Source organism: Crinia signifera, chromosome 9, assembly GCF_055691185.1.
Source record: "Crinia signifera chromosome 9, ASM5569118v1, whole genome shotgun sequence".
Lineage (NCBI taxonomy): Eukaryota > Metazoa > Chordata > Amphibia > Anura > Myobatrachidae > Crinia > Crinia signifera.
In genome coordinates, this window is record NC_139225.1 from 137,811,875 (window position 1) to 137,830,787 (window position 18,913).

The 18,913-nt window shown below is 47.5% G+C and overlaps 1 protein-coding gene across 2 annotated transcripts; it reads left to right on the plus strand.

The window, feature by feature from the left end:
- The first annotated feature begins 2,168 nt into the window (after window positions 1-2,168).
- Window positions 2,169-16,635, plus strand: CAPNS1 (calpain small subunit 1). Of its 2 annotated transcripts, none has more exons than XM_083159974.1 (11): window positions 2,169-2,335; window positions 7,237-7,355; window positions 8,117-8,150; window positions 9,691-9,780; window positions 9,918-9,975; window positions 12,617-12,681; window positions 13,569-13,637; window positions 13,722-13,800; window positions 14,681-14,797; window positions 16,163-16,221; window positions 16,323-16,635. In XM_083159974.1, exons 2-11 carry the CDS (start codon window positions 7,246-7,248, stop codon window positions 16,347-16,349), a joined length of 708 nt encoding a protein of 235 aa, XP_083016100.1. In that variant the 5' UTR covers window positions 2,169-2,335; window positions 7,237-7,245; the 3' UTR covers window positions 16,350-16,635. The 2 variants fall into 2 exon arrangements, with proteins under 2 accessions (XP_083016100.1, XP_083016099.1); XM_083159973.1 differs by having other exon boundaries at window positions 2,175-2,335; window positions 7,233-7,355.
- The last annotated feature ends 2,278 nt before the right edge of the window (window positions 16,636-18,913 follow it).

The window sequence follows — 18,913 nt, forward strand, 5'->3', positions numbered from 1 at the left end:
CCGTCCGGGGGGTTTCTTGTCCGGGGGGGTCCCTGTGATAGCTATCACCAGGGACATGGGTAAGGGGAGATTGCAGCCTCCCCGGGTGGTCCGGACCGTCCGGTTTTTACTACATGCCCGGATCATACAGGGAGGCTGTATTCTCCCCCTCCTCCACTCCCTGGTGACAGCTGTCACAGGCAGCCCCCCCAAGGCAGGACACCCCCGGACAGGACCCCCCCCGGACCGGACGCTACAAGCTCCGGACTACAGAATTGTATGTCCGGTCCGGCGATCCGGGGGTCTTGTCCTGGTCCGGTTTTTACCCAAACCCTAGTCTGACATGTCTCTGCACTCAATGACGCAGATCTGATGGTGGTACAGAAAGTTTTATTTATTTTTGGAGTCACATGACACTTTGCATTGCTGTGACATGGCACTTTCCAAAACCTCACCCACCTTCTTCCCTCATTCCTTGCCATCACGTGTTGCCACTAGTATCGCCCATCACTTGCAACAAATTGTTTACCAGCCAATGGCCATTTCTATATTTGCGCCTTCACAGAAAGAAAGACTGGAGACGCATTGGTTTAATTCATCATGAAGCCCCAGCCCCATTGGCTGAGGGCAGGACCTGGATGGCTACTCTCCCAGGACACCATTAGAAAGCCCTGACATTCGGTTGTCTTCCTCTAGAACAACTGGGTAAAATGAAGCAGTACATGGGCACTTTGTCAGTCCTGTTCCATTGTTTGAGTGTCAGGTAAATAAATGATGTCAAACCTGCTTTACAAGAATATCTGCAGCAAACATCTCAAATGGCTGTTTACAGACTGACTTAAATATCCCAGTTCCCATGTACTGTCATGTGCACCGGGCTCTGCGGATGCTGCGTAGAGCCTGCAGCGTTCTGAGTATGAACAATTCTGTCTGTGGTCAGTTGCAGAGAGACTGTTCTTGGTTGATAAATATTTTGGTTTTGCTGTAGATATAAGGGGCTCACCCTATGGCCCACTGCTATGAAAAAAATCTCTATCTATCTTAGCCCTTCAACCCAAAGACATTCCAAATCCCATAATTCCATACATAAATGTCACTATTAGTACATGGGACATGTCATAAGACCTCACGTTTTATTTCCTTCAGCTGTAGGACTCAGGGTTTCCCAGTGAACCCATTCATCTTGGAGAGGGCATTAAAGCCAGTGGCTCATGATGCGCCATGGTCCATTCCAAGATGGCTTCTTCCAGACCACACACTCAGGGCCAGATGTATTTAGCTTGAAATGTGATAAAATGGAGAGTGATAAACAACGAGCCAATCAGCTCCTATCTTTCATTTTTCAAACCCAGCAGGTAACATGTTAGTTAGGAACTGATCGGCAGGCTGTTTATCACTCTCCATTTTATCACTTTTCAAGCTTAGTACATCTGGCTCCTAGTGAGCTGCATAGAGCAAAGCAGCGAGGGCACGGGTGATAACTCGATCCGGCGGTTTGCGCAGGAGTGAAGTACCAGCCAATCAGCTACTGTCATTTCTCAAACCCAGCGTGTAACGTGGCAGATAGGAGCTGGTTGGCTGGCAATTTATCTCTCACTGGCACTTTATCACTTGTTAAGACTTAATGTATTTGGCCCAAGGTACCGTCACAGTCCAGGTTTTAAGGAAATCCATAGATGAGTGCAGATATTCCAATTGAACATAATACTGATAAGTTACCTGTGCTGTAGTATGGATATCCTTAAGACATGGTAGTTTGGGATCCTCTGATATAGTGCATTATAAAAGAGAGCCTGGAATTGTAAGGATTACACACATAAGAGAAAGGTAAAGTTTGTTGAAGGTGGAGCTGCTGCTACCAATACTGCCAGCCACTATTAACAGTCACGCCCAGGTCCTGTGGGTGTATCACTGGAATATGTCCATCACCAGCATCACTTTTACAGATACAGGCTTTTTACATCTTTGTGTCTGCAGCTAAGTAGCCATTTTATTGAAGCCATTTGGGTAAGCGCTGTAGAGCGGCCGGCTAGAGATGAGAGGACAATATAGCAGTGCAGCTGGAGACTCACGGAGGAGCGCTTCTGCCTCTAATGGCAACACCCAGATACCCTCAGGGTGACGCCTTTATTTATTGTGGGAGTGTCCAGAAAGGTGAATATGCCTAGCAGCGACACGATTGGACAAGCGGGTCTTGGCCTATGCAGGAGGGGGCGTGATTCTTAGTGTAGAAGGGCGTGGTCGCAGCTGACAGGTTCTCCCTCTGAGTCACTCCTCGCCCCGCAGCCGCCGCCCTTACCGGAACCCAGGCGGAGAGAAGAAGAGGAAATTCCGAAGCCCCGGACACAGCCACAGGGTGAGTGTAACGTCCATCGGCCTGCTCGTGCGGGAGGACTGGTGCCCGGTGTGTCCCTGCAGTGTTATATCCACCGGTGTGTGTGTCCCTGCAGTGTTGTATCCCCCGGGGTGTGTGTGTCCCTGCAGTGTTATATCCCCCGGGGTGTGTGTGTCCCTGCAGTGTTCTATCCCCCGGGGTGTGTGTGTCCCTGCAGTGTTGGATCCCCCGGGGTGTGTGTGTCCCTGCAGTGTTATATCCCCCGGGGTGTGTGTGTCCCTGCAGTGTTCTATCCCCCGGGGTGTGTGTGTCCCTGCAGTGTTATATCCCCCGGGGTGTGTGTGTCCCTGCAGTGTTAGATCCACTGGGGTGTGTGTGTCCTCCCGCAGTGTTAGATCCACTGGGGGTGTGTGTGTGTGTCCCCGCAGTGTTGCAGTGTTATATACAACGGGGTATGTGTGTCCCTGCAGTGTTATATCCACCGGGGTATGTGTGTCCCTGCAGTGTTATATCCACCGGCGGGTGTGTGTCCCTGCAGTGTTATATCCACGGGGGGGGGGGACTAAGTAAAAACCGGACCCGGATAAGACACCGGAACGCCGGACCAGACATCAAACTCTGCATTCCGGAGCTTATAGTGTCTGGTCCGAGGGGTGTCTTGTCCGGGGGGATGCCTGTGATTGCTCACACCAGGGACATGGGGAAGGGGAGATTACAGCCTCCCCGTGTGGTCTGGAACGTTCCAGTTTTTATTACACCCCCGGACCATGCGGTGAGGCTGTATTCTCCCCCCTCTCCTCTCCCAGGTGACAGGTGCGAGAGCAGCCTCATCAGATGGAGCACCCCCGGACAGGACACCCCCGGACCGGATACTACAAGCTCCGGAATGCAGAGTTTGATGTCCAGTCCGGCATTCCGGTGTCTTATCCGATTCCGGATTTTACCCATACCCACCGGGGGGTGTGTGTCCCTGCAGTGTTATATCCACCGGGGGGGGGGTGTGTGTCCCTGCAGTGTTATATCCACCGGGGGGTGTGTGTCCCTGCAGTGTTATATCCACCGGGGGGTGTGTGTGTCCCTGCAGTGTTATATCCACCGGGGGTGTGTGTGTGTCCACCGGTGTGTGTGTGTCCCTGCAGTGTTATATCCACTGGGGTGTGTGTCCCCGCAGTGTTATATCAGTGACGTGCGGTGAGGTTCATGGTTGGTGAGGCAAACACTGTGTTCATTTAAAAACACACTTATTTTACACAAACACACAGTACACACCTCTCTGTCACTTTACACAAATACACAGTTATACACTTCTGTCCCTTAACACAAACACGCACAAGTCTGTCCCTTAACACAAACACACACATGTCTGTCCCTTAACACAAACACACACATGTCTGTCCCTTAACACAAACACACACATGTCTGTCCCTTAACACAAACACACACATGTCTGTCCCTTAACACAAACACACACATGTCTGTCCCTTAACACAAACACACACATGTCTGTCCCTTAACACAAACACACACATGTCTGTCCCTTAACACAAACACACACAAGTCTGTCCCTTAACACAAACACACACAAGTCTGTCCCTTAACACAAACACACACAAGTCTGTCCCTTAACACAAACACCTGTGCCACTTAAAAAAAACACAGCCCCCACCCTCCACAAGTGCTAAACACACATTACGTTACAAAAAGGCACTGCTTACCCAAGAAGAGCGACAGGCAGCAGTGACAGGAGCGTTCCTGGGACAGGCACCCTGAGACAGAGTGCCGGCGGGAGGCGGAAGAGGGACCCCGGATACTAAAGGGGAGCAGATAGCAGCGGGAGCTGGCAGCCCTGCCTGGCACCGCCGCTCCCCTCCCCGCCCGCAGTACAAGTCAGAGAAATGCAGGGGTGCCCGACAGCCTAGCATGGCGCCGCCGCTTCTCCCCCCCCCCCCGCCCGCATTACAAGTCAGCGGAGGAGGAATGCAGAGGAGCCCAGCATGGCGCAGCCGCTTCTCCACCCCCCCCCCCCCCGCCCGCATTACAAGTCAACGGAGGAGGAATACAGAGGAGCCCGGCAGCCTAGCATGGCGCCGCCGCTTCTCCCCCCGCCCGCATTACAAGTCAGCGGAGGAGGAATGCAGAGGAGCCTGGCAAGCCAGCCCGGCACCACCGGTTCCCCCCCACACACACACTCCCCGCCCGCATTACAAATCAGCAGACGAGCCAGGGCTCCGCTTTATAACAGTGTATAGGCGGCACCTATAGAAGTTCCTTGGTAGCAGTCAGGGACGTGTTTTCTGCCTATATGAAAGCACGCCCCTGTCACTGAGACAGCGCCACTGTGCCCAATCACATCTGTCTCAGTGACAGGGGTGTGCTGTCATATAGGCAGAATGCACGTCCCTGTCACTGAGGCACCGATATAGGTGCCGCCTATACACCTTTTTTCAATGAGCTTTTACAGCCCTGTTCTATGCCCTGCCCACTGCCCGCCCCTGACAGTCTAACTGACATTCCATAACTGTAATATGGACAGCGGGAGGCACCGCATAATATGTGTCATAAGTATTTTCTTTGTATTTTATTATTATTTTAATCATTAATGACAGGGACTGCACGTCCCTGTGTTATATCCACCTGGGTGGGTGGGTGGGTGTGTCCCTGCAGTGTTATATCCACTGGGATGTGTGTCCCTGCAGTGTTATATCCACTGGGATGTGTGTCCCTGCAGTGTTATATCCACTGGAATGTGTGTCCCTGCAGTGTTATATCCACCACCCCGGTGTGTCCCTGCAGTGTTATATCTACTGGGGTGTATGTGGGGTTCCCCGCAGTGTTATATCCACTGGGGTGTATGTGGGGTTCCCCGCTGCGGTGTATCCACTGGGGTGTATGTGGGGTTCCCTGCGGCGGTGTATGTGGGGTTCCCCGCAGTGTTATATCCATATTTTCTTATAAGAAAAGTGACTTTCGGAAAATGGCTGCCCCCATACGAAAGACAGTTTTTTTAAATGGGGTTTCCTATGGGGCAGCCATTTTCAGAAAGTTCCTTATTTTTTTCATACGCGAAGCCAGCCGTGGTACAGTACTGCGGCTGCCGATCAACTGCAACGTGAGGAGGTACCGACTTCACGGGGGGGGGGGGGGGTGGGTGGTGGTCTTAAACACAATGCGGGGAGGGGTTAACGGGGTTGGGGGTGCGGAGGGGTTAACGGGATTGTATGTGTTAACCCGCGCGGGGGGAGGGGGGAGGAGGGAGGAGGGAGGAGGGAGGAGGAAGGAGGGAGGAGGAAGGAGGAAGGAGGAAGGAGGGAGGAGGGAGGAGGTCGCTGAAGACTGGCTTTGACCCTGTATTTGGAAGGTTTCCAAAAACGGGTCTGCCAGTGCAAAAAAAACGCACTTAAACGGTAATATACCGTTTAAGAGATGCGGTGTAAAAGGGGTTTTACCTGGCAGACCCGTTTTTGGAAACGTTTCCAAATACAGGGTCAAAGCCAGTTTTGCGGTCTGAAAGCAGCATAAGACAGCTCGCAGCATGTGGGGTATAGGTCATTGGGCCGGGTGCCGGATGGGGTCCCAACAGTCATTAACCCGATGTCGGGATCCCGACTGTTAAAACACCGATGGCCGGGTTCCCGATGGCCGTCGGCTATTTTCCCTCGAGGGGGTTCATGACCCCTGTAGAGGGAGAATAGAATAGGTGGCGAGCGTAACCAATCAGCCGCTGACCTATCTTTTGATTTTTCAAATTCTGCCGTTGCTGTCCGCAGTGTCCACTCACTCAGTGCTTCCCGGACACTGTGGACTGCCCGCTCCACCGCTGAACCCCAGGGCACTTCACACTGCCCATGTACCACCTCTCATCCCCCTGTATCCATCCTATGGCTCCCGCAGGTTACAGCGCTGGGACCCTGAGCCTTTTATGGAGCCTGTTCTCCCTGCCCCCCCCCCCCTCATTTTTTATATACTGTAACTTGCATTATTAATTATATATTATGTATGTTTTGAAGGTTATCATAAGTCTCGTTTCTTAATAATCCTGATTAATTTGTATATAGAATAACCTTATCCTCTGTCCTGAGTATGGGACGGTAGCGATTGAGGCCTTTCTGTAATGTTTGCCTGTCGTCCACGTGTTATCTGTCTGTTTTACCTTAATAGCTGTCTGTGTGGATGTGGACTGGCCAGTTCCTCTATACGTTGCAGTGTGTAGGTGTATTCTGCCTCTGGGCAGGTGTGTGATGCAGGCAGGGGGGTTTCTGTCTCCTAGCAGGGTGTGGTCATTGTCTGCATTCCTCACGAGTACAGTTTATCTATACTGCACGTGTATTATAGATAGTAGATCTGTATCCTGATCCATTGCAGCCTGGTAATATATCTGTGTGTGATCTATAACTGTCCCAGCGCTGCATGCTATCGCCTTCCTCTCTGATTATACCGTATTCAGCAGTCTATCATTCACGAGCACCCCCTGACCCCAGCCTATTACTCATGGAACTGGTTCCTCCAGCAGCAGATTTCCCTATGCTATCATGTACTGAGGTGGGTGGGGCAGCCGAGGACAGCTCTGCCCTGTCAATGCAAAGTTTACCTACATCCTTCTTTTGCATCAAGAGAGCGGCAGCCGGCCAGGTGGCGTTTGTTTGCGGAGCTCCTAAGTGTCCTTTGTTTCTATACAATGGTCTCTTGTTGGCACTACAGATCCCAGCATGCTCTAGCACATATTTGCTGGTAGAGCATTCTGGGGAGTGTAGTTCCGCAGCAGCTGGAGGAAGCCTACTGCATCTATTGTACTGCTGAGACGCTATTGCCTTTCCCAACCTTGTGCTGTGTAGTTGACCTAGGACAAGAGACCCTTGGTGCAGCCTTTAGAACTTGGGGAAGATGTACAGTGTCCTGACTGTTCTCTCTCCATTTCTAGGTAGATCGCAGTCATGTTCCTAATAAACCAGTTCGGCGGTGGAGGCGGCAGTGGCAGAGGATTTAGTGGTTTTGGCGGCGGCGGTGCTGGAGGAATGTTTGGAGGAATCATGAATGCTCTCAGGTTAGTATATACACATGTGACATTTAGAAGAGCCCTTTTGTGGTCACCTGCCTTATTCTGACCAATCATAAGACACAAATAGTACATTGTATGTGATCCAGCAGACTGACATTACTGGGTAACATCCGATAGGGATACATCGGATATCGGTTGTGCTGGATGGTAAGTGCAGGTGAATGCAGGTTTTAACGGACTGTGGGGGTGATTCAGTACTGATTGCTAAGCATCGTTGTTCGGATGCCGGGCATTCCCCTGCCTGCCCCCAGCCCAGCATAATAGTGGGGTTATGAAAAGGTAAAAAAATCGCTTTGGATCGCATCGATATATCGGCCGATATTGCATCCGATATATCGGGTGCCCTGAAACTACACAAGTACCGGAAAGTTTATTCCTGGTATAACGATCGTTAAATTAATGATCAAATTGGACTGGTTGTTGGGAGGTGCTGTAACCTAGGCCAGCCAATCAGACAACTGTCCAGTAGAAACTGATTGGTTGCAGTATGTTTCTGCTATTGGTATTTGATATTTTCGGAGCAGAGAGGTAATTTGGCAGAATTAAAGTAAAGAGGTGATGTTACCCATATCAGTCAATCAGATTTTGTCTATCATTTTCTAGGATGCAATAGAGACATTTTAGACCACATCTGATTGGTTGCTATGGGCAACACACCCTGTTTATCATTTTTAGAATGCCCCCCTAGGAATAAGAACTGCAGGATTGTGATCAGTCTGTAACTCCTCTTGTGCTTTCCTTTCCAGTGATGCTGCTTCAAGTTACAGGCCAGATCCTCCGGTGAGTGATTAACATGTTATTCTTATTACTCAAGAATACTAGCTGTCTGCACATTACTAGAAGGGGTACTTGTGTATTATCACGGCGCCCACCATTTCCATCGTAGGGCATTGTACCACCGATTGGACCCGATTTTTAATTGTACAGGCACCCAGATGCCTGATTCCTATATTAAATGCCCCCCCAGACCCGATTTTTGATTGTACACCCACCCTGATGGGTAACGAGTATGTTAACGCCACCCCACTATCAACGCCAACCCGAAGCGTGGCGAGCGGTGGCGGTACGCGTCCTCCGACCTTTTCATGGTGGGGGTATGAAAAGGTCGGATGCGTACCGCCACCGCTCGCCACGCTTCGGGTTGGCGTTGATAGGGGGGGGGGGATTTAACATACTCATTACCCATCAGGGTGGTTGTACAATTAAAAATTGGGTCGGGGGGGGGCATTTAACATGGGAATGAGCCCAAATCGGGCATGATCGCATGCGATGTGACGCGATATTAAAATTCTATACTCAGCCCGGGGAAAGGCTCAAATCGGGTCCCATCGCATACCTTAATTAGTGGTATGCGATGCGATGGGTGCCATGATAATACACAAGTAACCTCGAATCTTAGAATGCACACCCTATATACATGAGGTGCTATCATGCTGGGACTTGTAGTTCTGCAAAGAAAAATACATGCTGCAGATGCACACTCCATATTATTAATCAATAATAGAGGTTCTTGGTATATTAATTGGCCAAGAAATATTTGCCGCCCAACCAGCTTCACGGTGACCATTTCTGGTGGGTCCCTAATACTAAGTTTGAATCTGGGGTGCGGAACCCCAAAAAAGGTTGGTATAGGACAGTCAGCCCAGGTCAGCACACAAGTGAAAAACTAAGCTAAAAGTGTATTAATAAGAAAGAAACAGAAGCTAGAGGTTAAAAAGTGAAGTGCTAAGCTGAGCTCTGGACTGGAGGCTTAGAAATGTTAGGGACCGTGGCAGTTGGGCCCATAGTCTTCGAACAAACATTATACTAAGTACCTCAATTTTACTCCATGTCAAATTGCAGAATTTATTACAATGTGCAGTCTAGGACCCCCACCCACCTTATCCCCTTATATAACTGTAGTATGGGTCACTGTGTCGACCCAATTTAGGTGGACCGCTGAAGGTTGACACTCAAAAGTTTGACATAAGTTTTGTCGACACAATCGACGTGGACACCAAAGTGTACTGCGTCCACTCGCCATGCTTTAGAATGGTGCCTCACTGCATTCCCCACACTATTATATTCTCCCACCACTTCCTAGTGGATGGTAGGGCATGAAATACCGCCTGTCCGCATATGTCGGCTCAAAAAAAAGTGAAAAACTCATGTCAACCTTTTGACTGTCAACCTTGCCAGTGTGAACCTTCCAACCCTGCCGACCAAGGTCTGTCTAACTTTTTGGCTTGTTTAATTTGCCCCTTCCCTGCCAGGTTGGCCTGGACTAGATTTAGCATTGTACTAACTCCCTGCCTAATTCTCTCTTTCTCTCTCCCTCCAGCCCCCAAGGACGCACATTTCAACCATTCAAGCAAATGAGAGCGAGGAGGAGCGACAGTTCCGTCGTCTCTTCAGCCAGCTGGCCGGAGATGTGAGTGATGACCATGTACTCTCTGCTTGGCACAGCTGTCTGGTGTTGTCACAGGGAGAGTCCCCAGCAGTTCCCAGCTTTGTTGTCAGTGTTTTACCTGGAATGTCTGCTGTCTTACTGACCTCTTGTCTTCATAGGACATGGAAGTCAGTCCGTCTGAGCTGAATGGAATTCTCAACAAAGTAGTAAGCAGACGTGAGTATCCGAGACAAGCGCAGTGTAATGGCCATTGCTGAGGTTTCAGTCATTCTTCTGGCAGTATGTTATGTCCATGGGCAGTATTCAATGAGAAAAATTTGCCCTGTTTTATGGCGAATTTGTGCTTTTTTCGCCTTCGACGGAGCATTTTGCTCTCCAAAAGCGAGCAATCCTATTCAATGTGAAATATTCGCCGTCTTTCTAAGTGATTTTCGCCGTCTCTCGCCGTGTAGCAATTCTCCATCTTTTCATGGAGAGCTGGAATGTGAACTTTTAAACTAAAAGTTTTTTTTTTTTTTTATTTTGGTGTAAAAAAAATCAGGGTTTTTTTCTGTGAAGGGGCATGTTATTTTTATTCATGTGCTTATAGCACATGAATATATATTTAATTTAAAAAAAATATATATATATTTTTTTTTTTACACAGAGCAGCCAGCAGGGGGGCGGAGCACTCGAGCCGCTCATTAGATATTCATATATTCACTGCATCCGATCATTACATATGCAGGATCGGGTGCAGTGAATACTGGGTCCCCCGCTGGCTATAGGGGGGGGGGGCAGCTTGTGCTGCCTGGTTCCTGGGGAGCCCCCCTCCCCTCCACATATGTTCTGGGGCATCCAGGGAGACTTTAATCTCCCTGGCTGCCACAGTCCCACGGCTCCCTGCCGCGGACGCTCGTCCGCTGCAGGGGTTAAGACTCGCCGCGAGTGGCGGCGAGTCTTAACCACATTAAATAGAGCGAGCAGGAGTGGCAGCGAGCCCTCCGGAACACGGCGAGTGCATGGCTAGAGAAAAAATCTCTCGCCATGCACGGCGAATTTTTCACATTGAATACTGCCCCATATATAAAACTTTTTTGCGTCGCCCTAGAGCAGGGGTGGGGAACCTCATTCCCGGGGGCCGTATGCGGCCCCCGTAGCCGGTCTGAGTGGCCTGCCCACCCGTTCGGTGGCTTTTCCGGGAGTCAAGTACAGGGGAATTCTCGCGAGAGGTCGGTAGTTCTTGCAAGATTCCTCTTAATCAACAGCAGCCGGAGACTGTCAGTCCTATTGCGCGGCATCCACCGGAGCGTGGGACGGCTGCAGCAGGACAATTTGTAAGAGACCTTTTTACATATGGCTCTTTTCCACATACAAACGGCCCATGGCACAAAAAAGGTTCCCCCCTCCTGCCCTAGAGCATCAAAAATGTTTTTTTCAAAGCACCCCATGGCCAAATATTTCTTATTGAGAAATGCAGAAAAATATTACGTTAAGTACATTGTGTTTATATATCAGTTATGTGGTGAGGGGCTGGATTTGCTTTTGTTTGTCCACATATCTTATGATGGGCATCCACTAGCACTGATTTTGCCTGTTACATTGCCCATAAATAATATGAATTAATCCTGGCCCACCAACCCAAGACACCCCTGCAAGTGTCCTGAGGCAGCAACACTGGGAACTACCGATATAGGCTATTGAACAGTGGCCACATTATCTTGAAATATTTTACTTTAAAGTATATTTGTAGCTTGCTTGCAGTGTAGGCAGCCATTTTGTCTCCGGAGATATGGGTTCAGACTATAATTTTGTGAGTAACACATTGTACGTCACACCTCAGTAGTGCCACCTCATTAGTATCTGAGAATACCACCATGAGGAACACAATGTGCCTCACACCTCAGTAGTATCTGAGAATACCACCATGAGGAACACAATGTGCCTCACACCTCAGTGGAATCGACCCATCCAATCATCAGAGAGATTGGGTTAGGCTGTTAAAGGGTAGGCAACATTTTTCTCTTTCTGTGCCAGCTGTTTGACATAACAAGTGTGTGTGTATATATATATATATATATATATATATATATATATATATATATATATATATATATATATATATATATATATATATATATATCAATGAGATTTACCAATATAATTATTAGAATACAGTGAGTGAATTTTTCACCTTGATCTTTACACCTTTTCACAGTTTCTGGAGGATACTCTGCAATATGCAGTGTTCAGCTGCGCACTTCACACATCATTTATGGTGCAGTAGTGTGGCAGGTAAACCTGTGCACCTTTTTGGGGTGTGAGAAAACATCTGCCAGGTTGGTGGTGGTGGCAAAATCCCAGTGTAACCGATACAATGCCAGCACTTTCCAGCCAACACTGATAATTGAATACCTCATCCTGCGTGCTTATCTCCTCCATATCTATGACCGTTCCACCATGGTGATTGTCACTTGAATGTGCCTGATGCATGGATTATAGATTTAAATCCAGTGTCCTCTGGAGGCATCCTCCACCGAGCCACCAATGTATTCCCGGCCAATACACTGGTACATTAGAAGTCATTTAATGCAGTGTTGATTAAAGAGCCCTAGCGAAGAGATATAGTGGAGGGAGATAACGCAACTGTCATATTTCAAACACAGCTGATTGGCTGGTGTGTCGTCTCCTTCCACTTTATCTCTAGTTTATCTCTTCACCAGGCTTAATACATCTGCCCCTGTATTACTGGTTGCACTGGAAAATGGCAGACGCCGCATTCTCTCCAAAAAAGTTCCCGTAAATTATCTTTCTGTGCTCTGAGATTTTTGTTTGTTAAATGGACATTAAGAAAATCTCCCCTCTCTCTCCCCTACAGACCAGGACCTGAAGACCGATGGCTTCAGCATAGATTCATGTCGCAGTATGGTGGCAGTGATGGATGTATCCTTTTATATTACGCAGTGTTTTTTGCAAGTCCCAGTTTCAGGAAGGCTCCACGGCAGCATCCTGCCCATTTCCTCTTCTGGGAGATGGGCAGGGATAGGGGGGACAGCGGGGCGGCGAGGGGCACCGGGGGAGGCGGCGGAGAAAGCTCCGTAGCCACGGGGCGCGCGTGAGCATCTCCTGGATAGAATCTCCAGCCCCTGCAAGAAAGAGGCAGGCTCCATCTGTACGAAAATCCAAGGTTTTTTCACCTGAACATGCATCAACCCGGGACTAAATTATGTCTGAAAGGGTCTTCCCAGGATTTTACTCCAGGATCCTACGCACCTGCAATCGTACCGGGTCACTAAAATCCCAGGATCGAACCTGGGAGGGAAATCACGGGTAGTATGTCTGAGAGGGGTATAAGCTTGTTTAACTTATGTAACAGGAGCACAAATGATTTTATAGAATTGCTATGCATATGGGACATTTGGAAATACTGAACCATAAAATGTTCCAGGTCTCTGTTCCCATTATGGCTCCGGTTAGTGATTGAGGTTTGTGGAGTCTCTGGAGCCAGTACCTTGTGATACCAGAAGGAAATACTTCCTTTCATTGTTGGATTGGCAAATGCAGCGTCTCTGAGAGCTTTGGGGATTGGATGGCCACGACGAGTGAACCAAGTGGCAAATTCAAAGCTATTCCTCAGTGTCCGGTGTTAGTTGATGTAACCCATAGCAACCTAAAATCGGAATATTATCCTCTGTCATTTTCAGTCAATATGGCCCATTGCATGTAACACATTTGACTAAAAATGTTGTTTTTGGTTCTCCAAGGCAAATCTAACCAGATACGCCCATTGTAGTTGAACGTGGTCTTTATGCCTTAACACTATCCCACAGAGTGACAGCACTGGCAAATTGGGTTTTGAGGAATTTAAGTATTTATGGAACAACATCAAGAAGTGGCAGGTAAGTGGCCCAGATGCTGCGTCTTGTATTGTACATCTAATGTTTATGGTTAGTACTTATTTTCGTTTTCTGGTTCCGTGTCAGGGTGTATACAAGAGGTATGATGCCGACCGCTCGGGCACAATCGGGAGCAGAGAGCTGCCAGGGGCCTTTCAAGCTGCCGGTTAGTATGGTTTAGTGGGAACTTCCTAAAGTTAGTGCATCCCTTTGTCGTTCCACAGCAAGGTACTATGAAAAGGGATTCTTTTTACCGTGAGATCATTCCATATTTTTAAGACCTAATTAACTCTTTGAGTGCCAGCATCTGTGACCAAAATATCCACAACAAAATAGCAGCGTTGCTCACATTTGTTATATAAATTCAAATGAAAAAAACGTTATGTAAAAACGATAAACATTACTGGTCATTATGATGAATAAAATTGTTTGGCAATTTTCACACCTGTTTTGACAAATTCACTTGGCACGCAAAGGGTTAATGACCAGTGGAACTCGACGAAGTGAGGGTGGATACAACAGAAAAGGGGTGAAGAGCTGCGCTAATAAAAATATCAAGTACCATGGAAGAATACACTTACACAAAGGGGGTGTTTTTTGTATTTTTACTGAATATATTAAATCGTATTTTAATTTTAAGAAAAAACAATTGTACATAAAAAATATATATAAAAATTCATATACTTTCCAGGTGGCCACCTAAAGACATATATCAATATACATTAGTACATAAAAATGCAATTGGATGAATTATAAACGTATACGTTTTATAGTAAAATAGGTGTTTGTACTACACCCTATAATTTGCAAAAAAAAAAAAAAAAGGAAAAAATCAATAAAAGAAACAAATCCTGTCTCCGTATGTTGGTACCACTTTAAATTTAGTGGTTGTAGTGCAGTCACTATTTGTGGTTATAATCTGGATTGAAAGTGTGTATGCAGACGCTGAGTGCGCGTCTCTCACCTGCGCCTCCGTGCGCTGCTGGCTGATCAGTGTAATCATAATCGTGACATGCTCCTCACTAGTTTTTCCATCTTTGTTTCAGGATTTAATCTAAGCCAAGAGCTGTACCAGATGATCATCCGGCGTTATTCCGATGAGAAAGGAGAGATGGACTTTGATAACTTCATCTGCTGTCTGGTTCGGATGGACGCCATGTTCCGTAAGTAAAACTTGGCCAACGCCACTTCTATCTGCCCGCTCATGTTCTGAGCATTGTTCATAAACCTATTTCCTTCTTCGTTGCCTAAATCCAGAACCGTAGCGTGAGCTTCGTCTTTTTTTTTTTTTTTTATATTGGCTGATAATCTGGTATCTATGCATATATGTTGGGTCTGTCCAGAAAGTAATGAGGGCCCCATCAACTAGTCAGATTTTGCCTGTTTCGTCCAGATTTAGATGGATTTGACAGACTGATCTGATGGGGGAAAAAAGGCCAAATCTGCGCTCCCGCAGATTAGCGGCTGAGTCTCAGATCCATCTGACAAAAAAATCTGGTACTTATGTACTAACTGGGCTGCCGATTTTGAAATCGGGTCCATCGCATCGCATCCGACCATATCGCATGCGATGCGATGACCCGATATCGCATGCGATGCGATGACCCGATTTTTCCATAGGAATCAATGTTAAAATGGACTGAGTCCATTTTAACATGGAATTCAATGGGAAAAAGTGGTCCTTTTCATACCCCTACTATCCAAGTGGGCATGGAGTTGGATATAAACCTGTAGCGAGCCACCGAGCCCGAAGCGTGGCGAGCGGACACAGAATACCGTCCCCTCGCGGGGCTCGCTTCGCTCGCCACAGGTTTATATCCAACTCCATGCCCACTTGTTATAGTAGGGGTATGAAAAGGACCCCTTTTTCTCATTGAATTCCATGTTAAAATGGACTCAGTCCATTTTAACATTGAATCCTATGGAAAAATCGGGTCATCGCATCGCATGCGATATGGTCGTATGCGATGCGATATCGCATCGCATCTGATTGTATGCCTTAAGTTAAGGCATACAATCAAAAAATCGGCAGCCCAGATAATACATAAGTACCAAAAATCTTGCATGATGCACCAAAGATCCATCTGATCTGAAGCTGCCAGGGGTTTGTCATAGATCTGATCAGATTAATTTGAAGTGAATAGGGTGAAACAGCCCAGGGTCAGATCAGATTCCTGGGAGAGTTCAAGGGAAATCTAAAGAGATTTGTAGCTTCAGATATTTCTGCGTAGTGGGTGGGGGGAAGGGGCTTTAGGTAGGGTGGGGTTGAGGCAGTGATGTCACGTTGTGATTGGTCAAAATCTCCCTTGGCTACACATACTTATGTAAAGATGCCTTTCTGTCTCTTACTGCCATGACTGCAGTCAAGAAAGTGGGACAATAAGGGGTACATTTACTAAAGCTACTAAGAAATCAAAATATGCTGTCCCCCCCCCATAGCAATCAATCAGATTGTCTGTCTCATTTTCTCTTTTCTGATTGGGTTGCTATAATAAATATACCCCTAAATGTCCGTTTCTGCTTTCCAGGTGCTTTTCAAGCTTTGGACAAAGATGGAGATGGGAATATAAAGGTGACAATCCAGGAGGTGAGAGAAGGTTTAGAATGTGATAATTGTGGCGGTTATTTCCTGCCCCTTATTCTGCCGGCCGGTGCGACGTTCTCACCCCCTGTCACTCTGTCTTGCAGTGGCTGCAGCTGACCATGTACTCCTGAGCTGGGAACGGATCTGCCTTGTGGAGCTGTGAAAATTCTTCCTCCTTTTCTTGCTGTATACAGGCTTGGTTTTATACACTGTACTGAGATCAGTGCCCCGGCCTTTGTAGCCTTTCGGAGAGGAGATGTTTTACACTTTAATATTGGAACATGTGAGCTGGGTTTATGATACTTTTTTTTTTCTTTTTTTAAGCCTGATTGGCCGCCACAATATTCTGTGTGACGCTTTTCTCTCTTCTGCTCTGTGATGTCAAATGAATGATATTAAAGCCAACACAAACACAGACTTTCCGTGCTTTATTTGGGTACTAGATAAAAGCCCATCCAAAATGATGGTTCTGTAGGTTTTCCTTTCACTTGGAGAGTTTGTGAGCTAAAAATTGTCACCGCTCAACCCCACCCCCAGTCCCTAACTGTTCATACCTCCAAACTGTCCTCACAGCTCTCTCCCTCCATATCCAGCAAGCTTCATCTAAATATGGATCAGTGTCCCTGCAAAAATTACTTTTTGAAAGGAGTATCTCGGTCCGAGTGGCCTCTGGTGGTAACTGGCTCATAGAAGTGAGAAGTAACATAGTAATTAAGGCTGAAAAAAGACGTTCGTCCATCGAGTTCAACCTATCTGACTTGTAACTACTGTTTTGAGTAAAGCTGTGTACACACGGGGCGATTTCAGCACATATCGCTGGCAGTATGGTTGCTGAGCGACCATATTGCCAGTGATTTAATGTGCTGTGGGAGATTGCCAGGAGCGCGCTCCCGCTGTCAGCCCTTCATGGTCGCTGGTCGCAGGAGCATGCTCCTCCCATTATGGCTAAAAGTCGCTGGTGCACCAGTGATTTCTAGTAAAAATGACTAGAAAATCGCTATTTTCAGCCAAAATCGCTGGTCGCTGATGAAAACAGTACACTGAGCAATATATTGCTGAGCGATTTTAAGCCAAAATCGGTCAGCGACCATATCGCACCGTGTGTACACAGCTTTAGTCATATTTATAGGATTACCTTTTTTGGCCAAAAATGCATCCAGTTTTACATTCATTAACAGTAGTTGCTGTAACCGCCCCACCGGCAATGAGTTCCAGAATTATACTGCCCTAATGGTGAAGAATCCTCCTCTTAATTCACTACAGAATGTCCTTTCCTTGCACCTCAGTACATGCCCGTGTGTCCCAATCCTGTATTTGAACCTAAAGTACTAATCATATCACCTCCGTTTCTCCAGTGGAAACATATTCAGCCTGGTTAACCTATCTTTGCTTTCTAGTGAGTAGTGAGATATATATATATATATATATATATATCACACCTTTTTTGGGGTCTGGTCCATGCCAATGTGCAAGCAAAATGAAGGCAAAATAATTCTGACTAGGTTACAATTCAATTGCAACAATACAAATGTTGCTGTTATTTAATAACTGTTGTCTAAAAAGGATACAGGTAATCCTGTCAGTTTGCATTCAATACCAGGAAAATATAATGCAGGACAGTGATTCCCAACCTGGGTGTATAAAAACCAGCACTGAGAGCTGCTCAATCAAACTAGTAATGCCCCCCATGTGCTGCAAGGGAGGGGGATTTAACCCCCAGCACACCAAAGGGCATTAGTAATCAGATTTGAATAACCAACATAATAGAGGGTCATTCAGAGATCTTAGTTACATATATTTTGCAAAAGATATAAGCTTCCGGGCCTCGTCAAGGCTTCTCTGATACCGGAAGTCCTACACTGCATGATAACGGCACCCATTCTGGGCCATATAATTGTCTACTGTAAGGCTAGATGATAACAGCACTTACCAATATATCTAAGTTGAGAGCCAGCCTATCAGGCTACACACTGCAGACCGTTTGGGGGTACTTGAAATTTATATTGGGAGCAGCGGAAGGAGTCTCCCATTGCCATAGCGATGAACCATGCAGAGTCATTTCTGGTTCTGTCTTCAGCATTTCCTTGTGCTTTTGCCTGACCAGCAATACACTGGGAGCTGCCTTCACTGCCCTCAGACATCAGGGATCATCTGGAGGGAGCAGCGGCATTAATCCTACAGGTGCTAGCGGGAATCCTGGAAACCGTACACAGCCAGCGGCCAGACATAGGGCGGTATTCAATGTGAATACCTGCGAGGTGCAGCGAATCCTTTTTAGGATTCGCTGCACATTCGCCACGTTCCGGAGCCTGCGGGCTCCGGTATTCAACGTGTCAGGGGCTCGCTGCCCCTGACAGGCGAATATGAGCTCCTGCGGCGAATGCCGCAGGGAGCCTGAGGAGGGTGCCAGGCAGAGAGACGGAAGTCTCTCTGCCTGTCCCTGAACGTTTGTGGGAGGTAGGTGGGCTCCCCGGGTGCCAGGCAGCACAGGCTGCCCCCCCGGGGGTGCCAGCAGGGGGCCGCGTATATTCACTATACCCGATCGTAACATCGGGTGCAGTGAATATATGAATATGTAATGAGCGGCTCGGCTCCGGCGCCCCCTGCTGGCTGCTGTGTAAATGTGCGAATCAGGCTCATTGAATACCGCCCACAGAGGCACCCAATTCCTGACACGGATACCGCTCACTTTCAC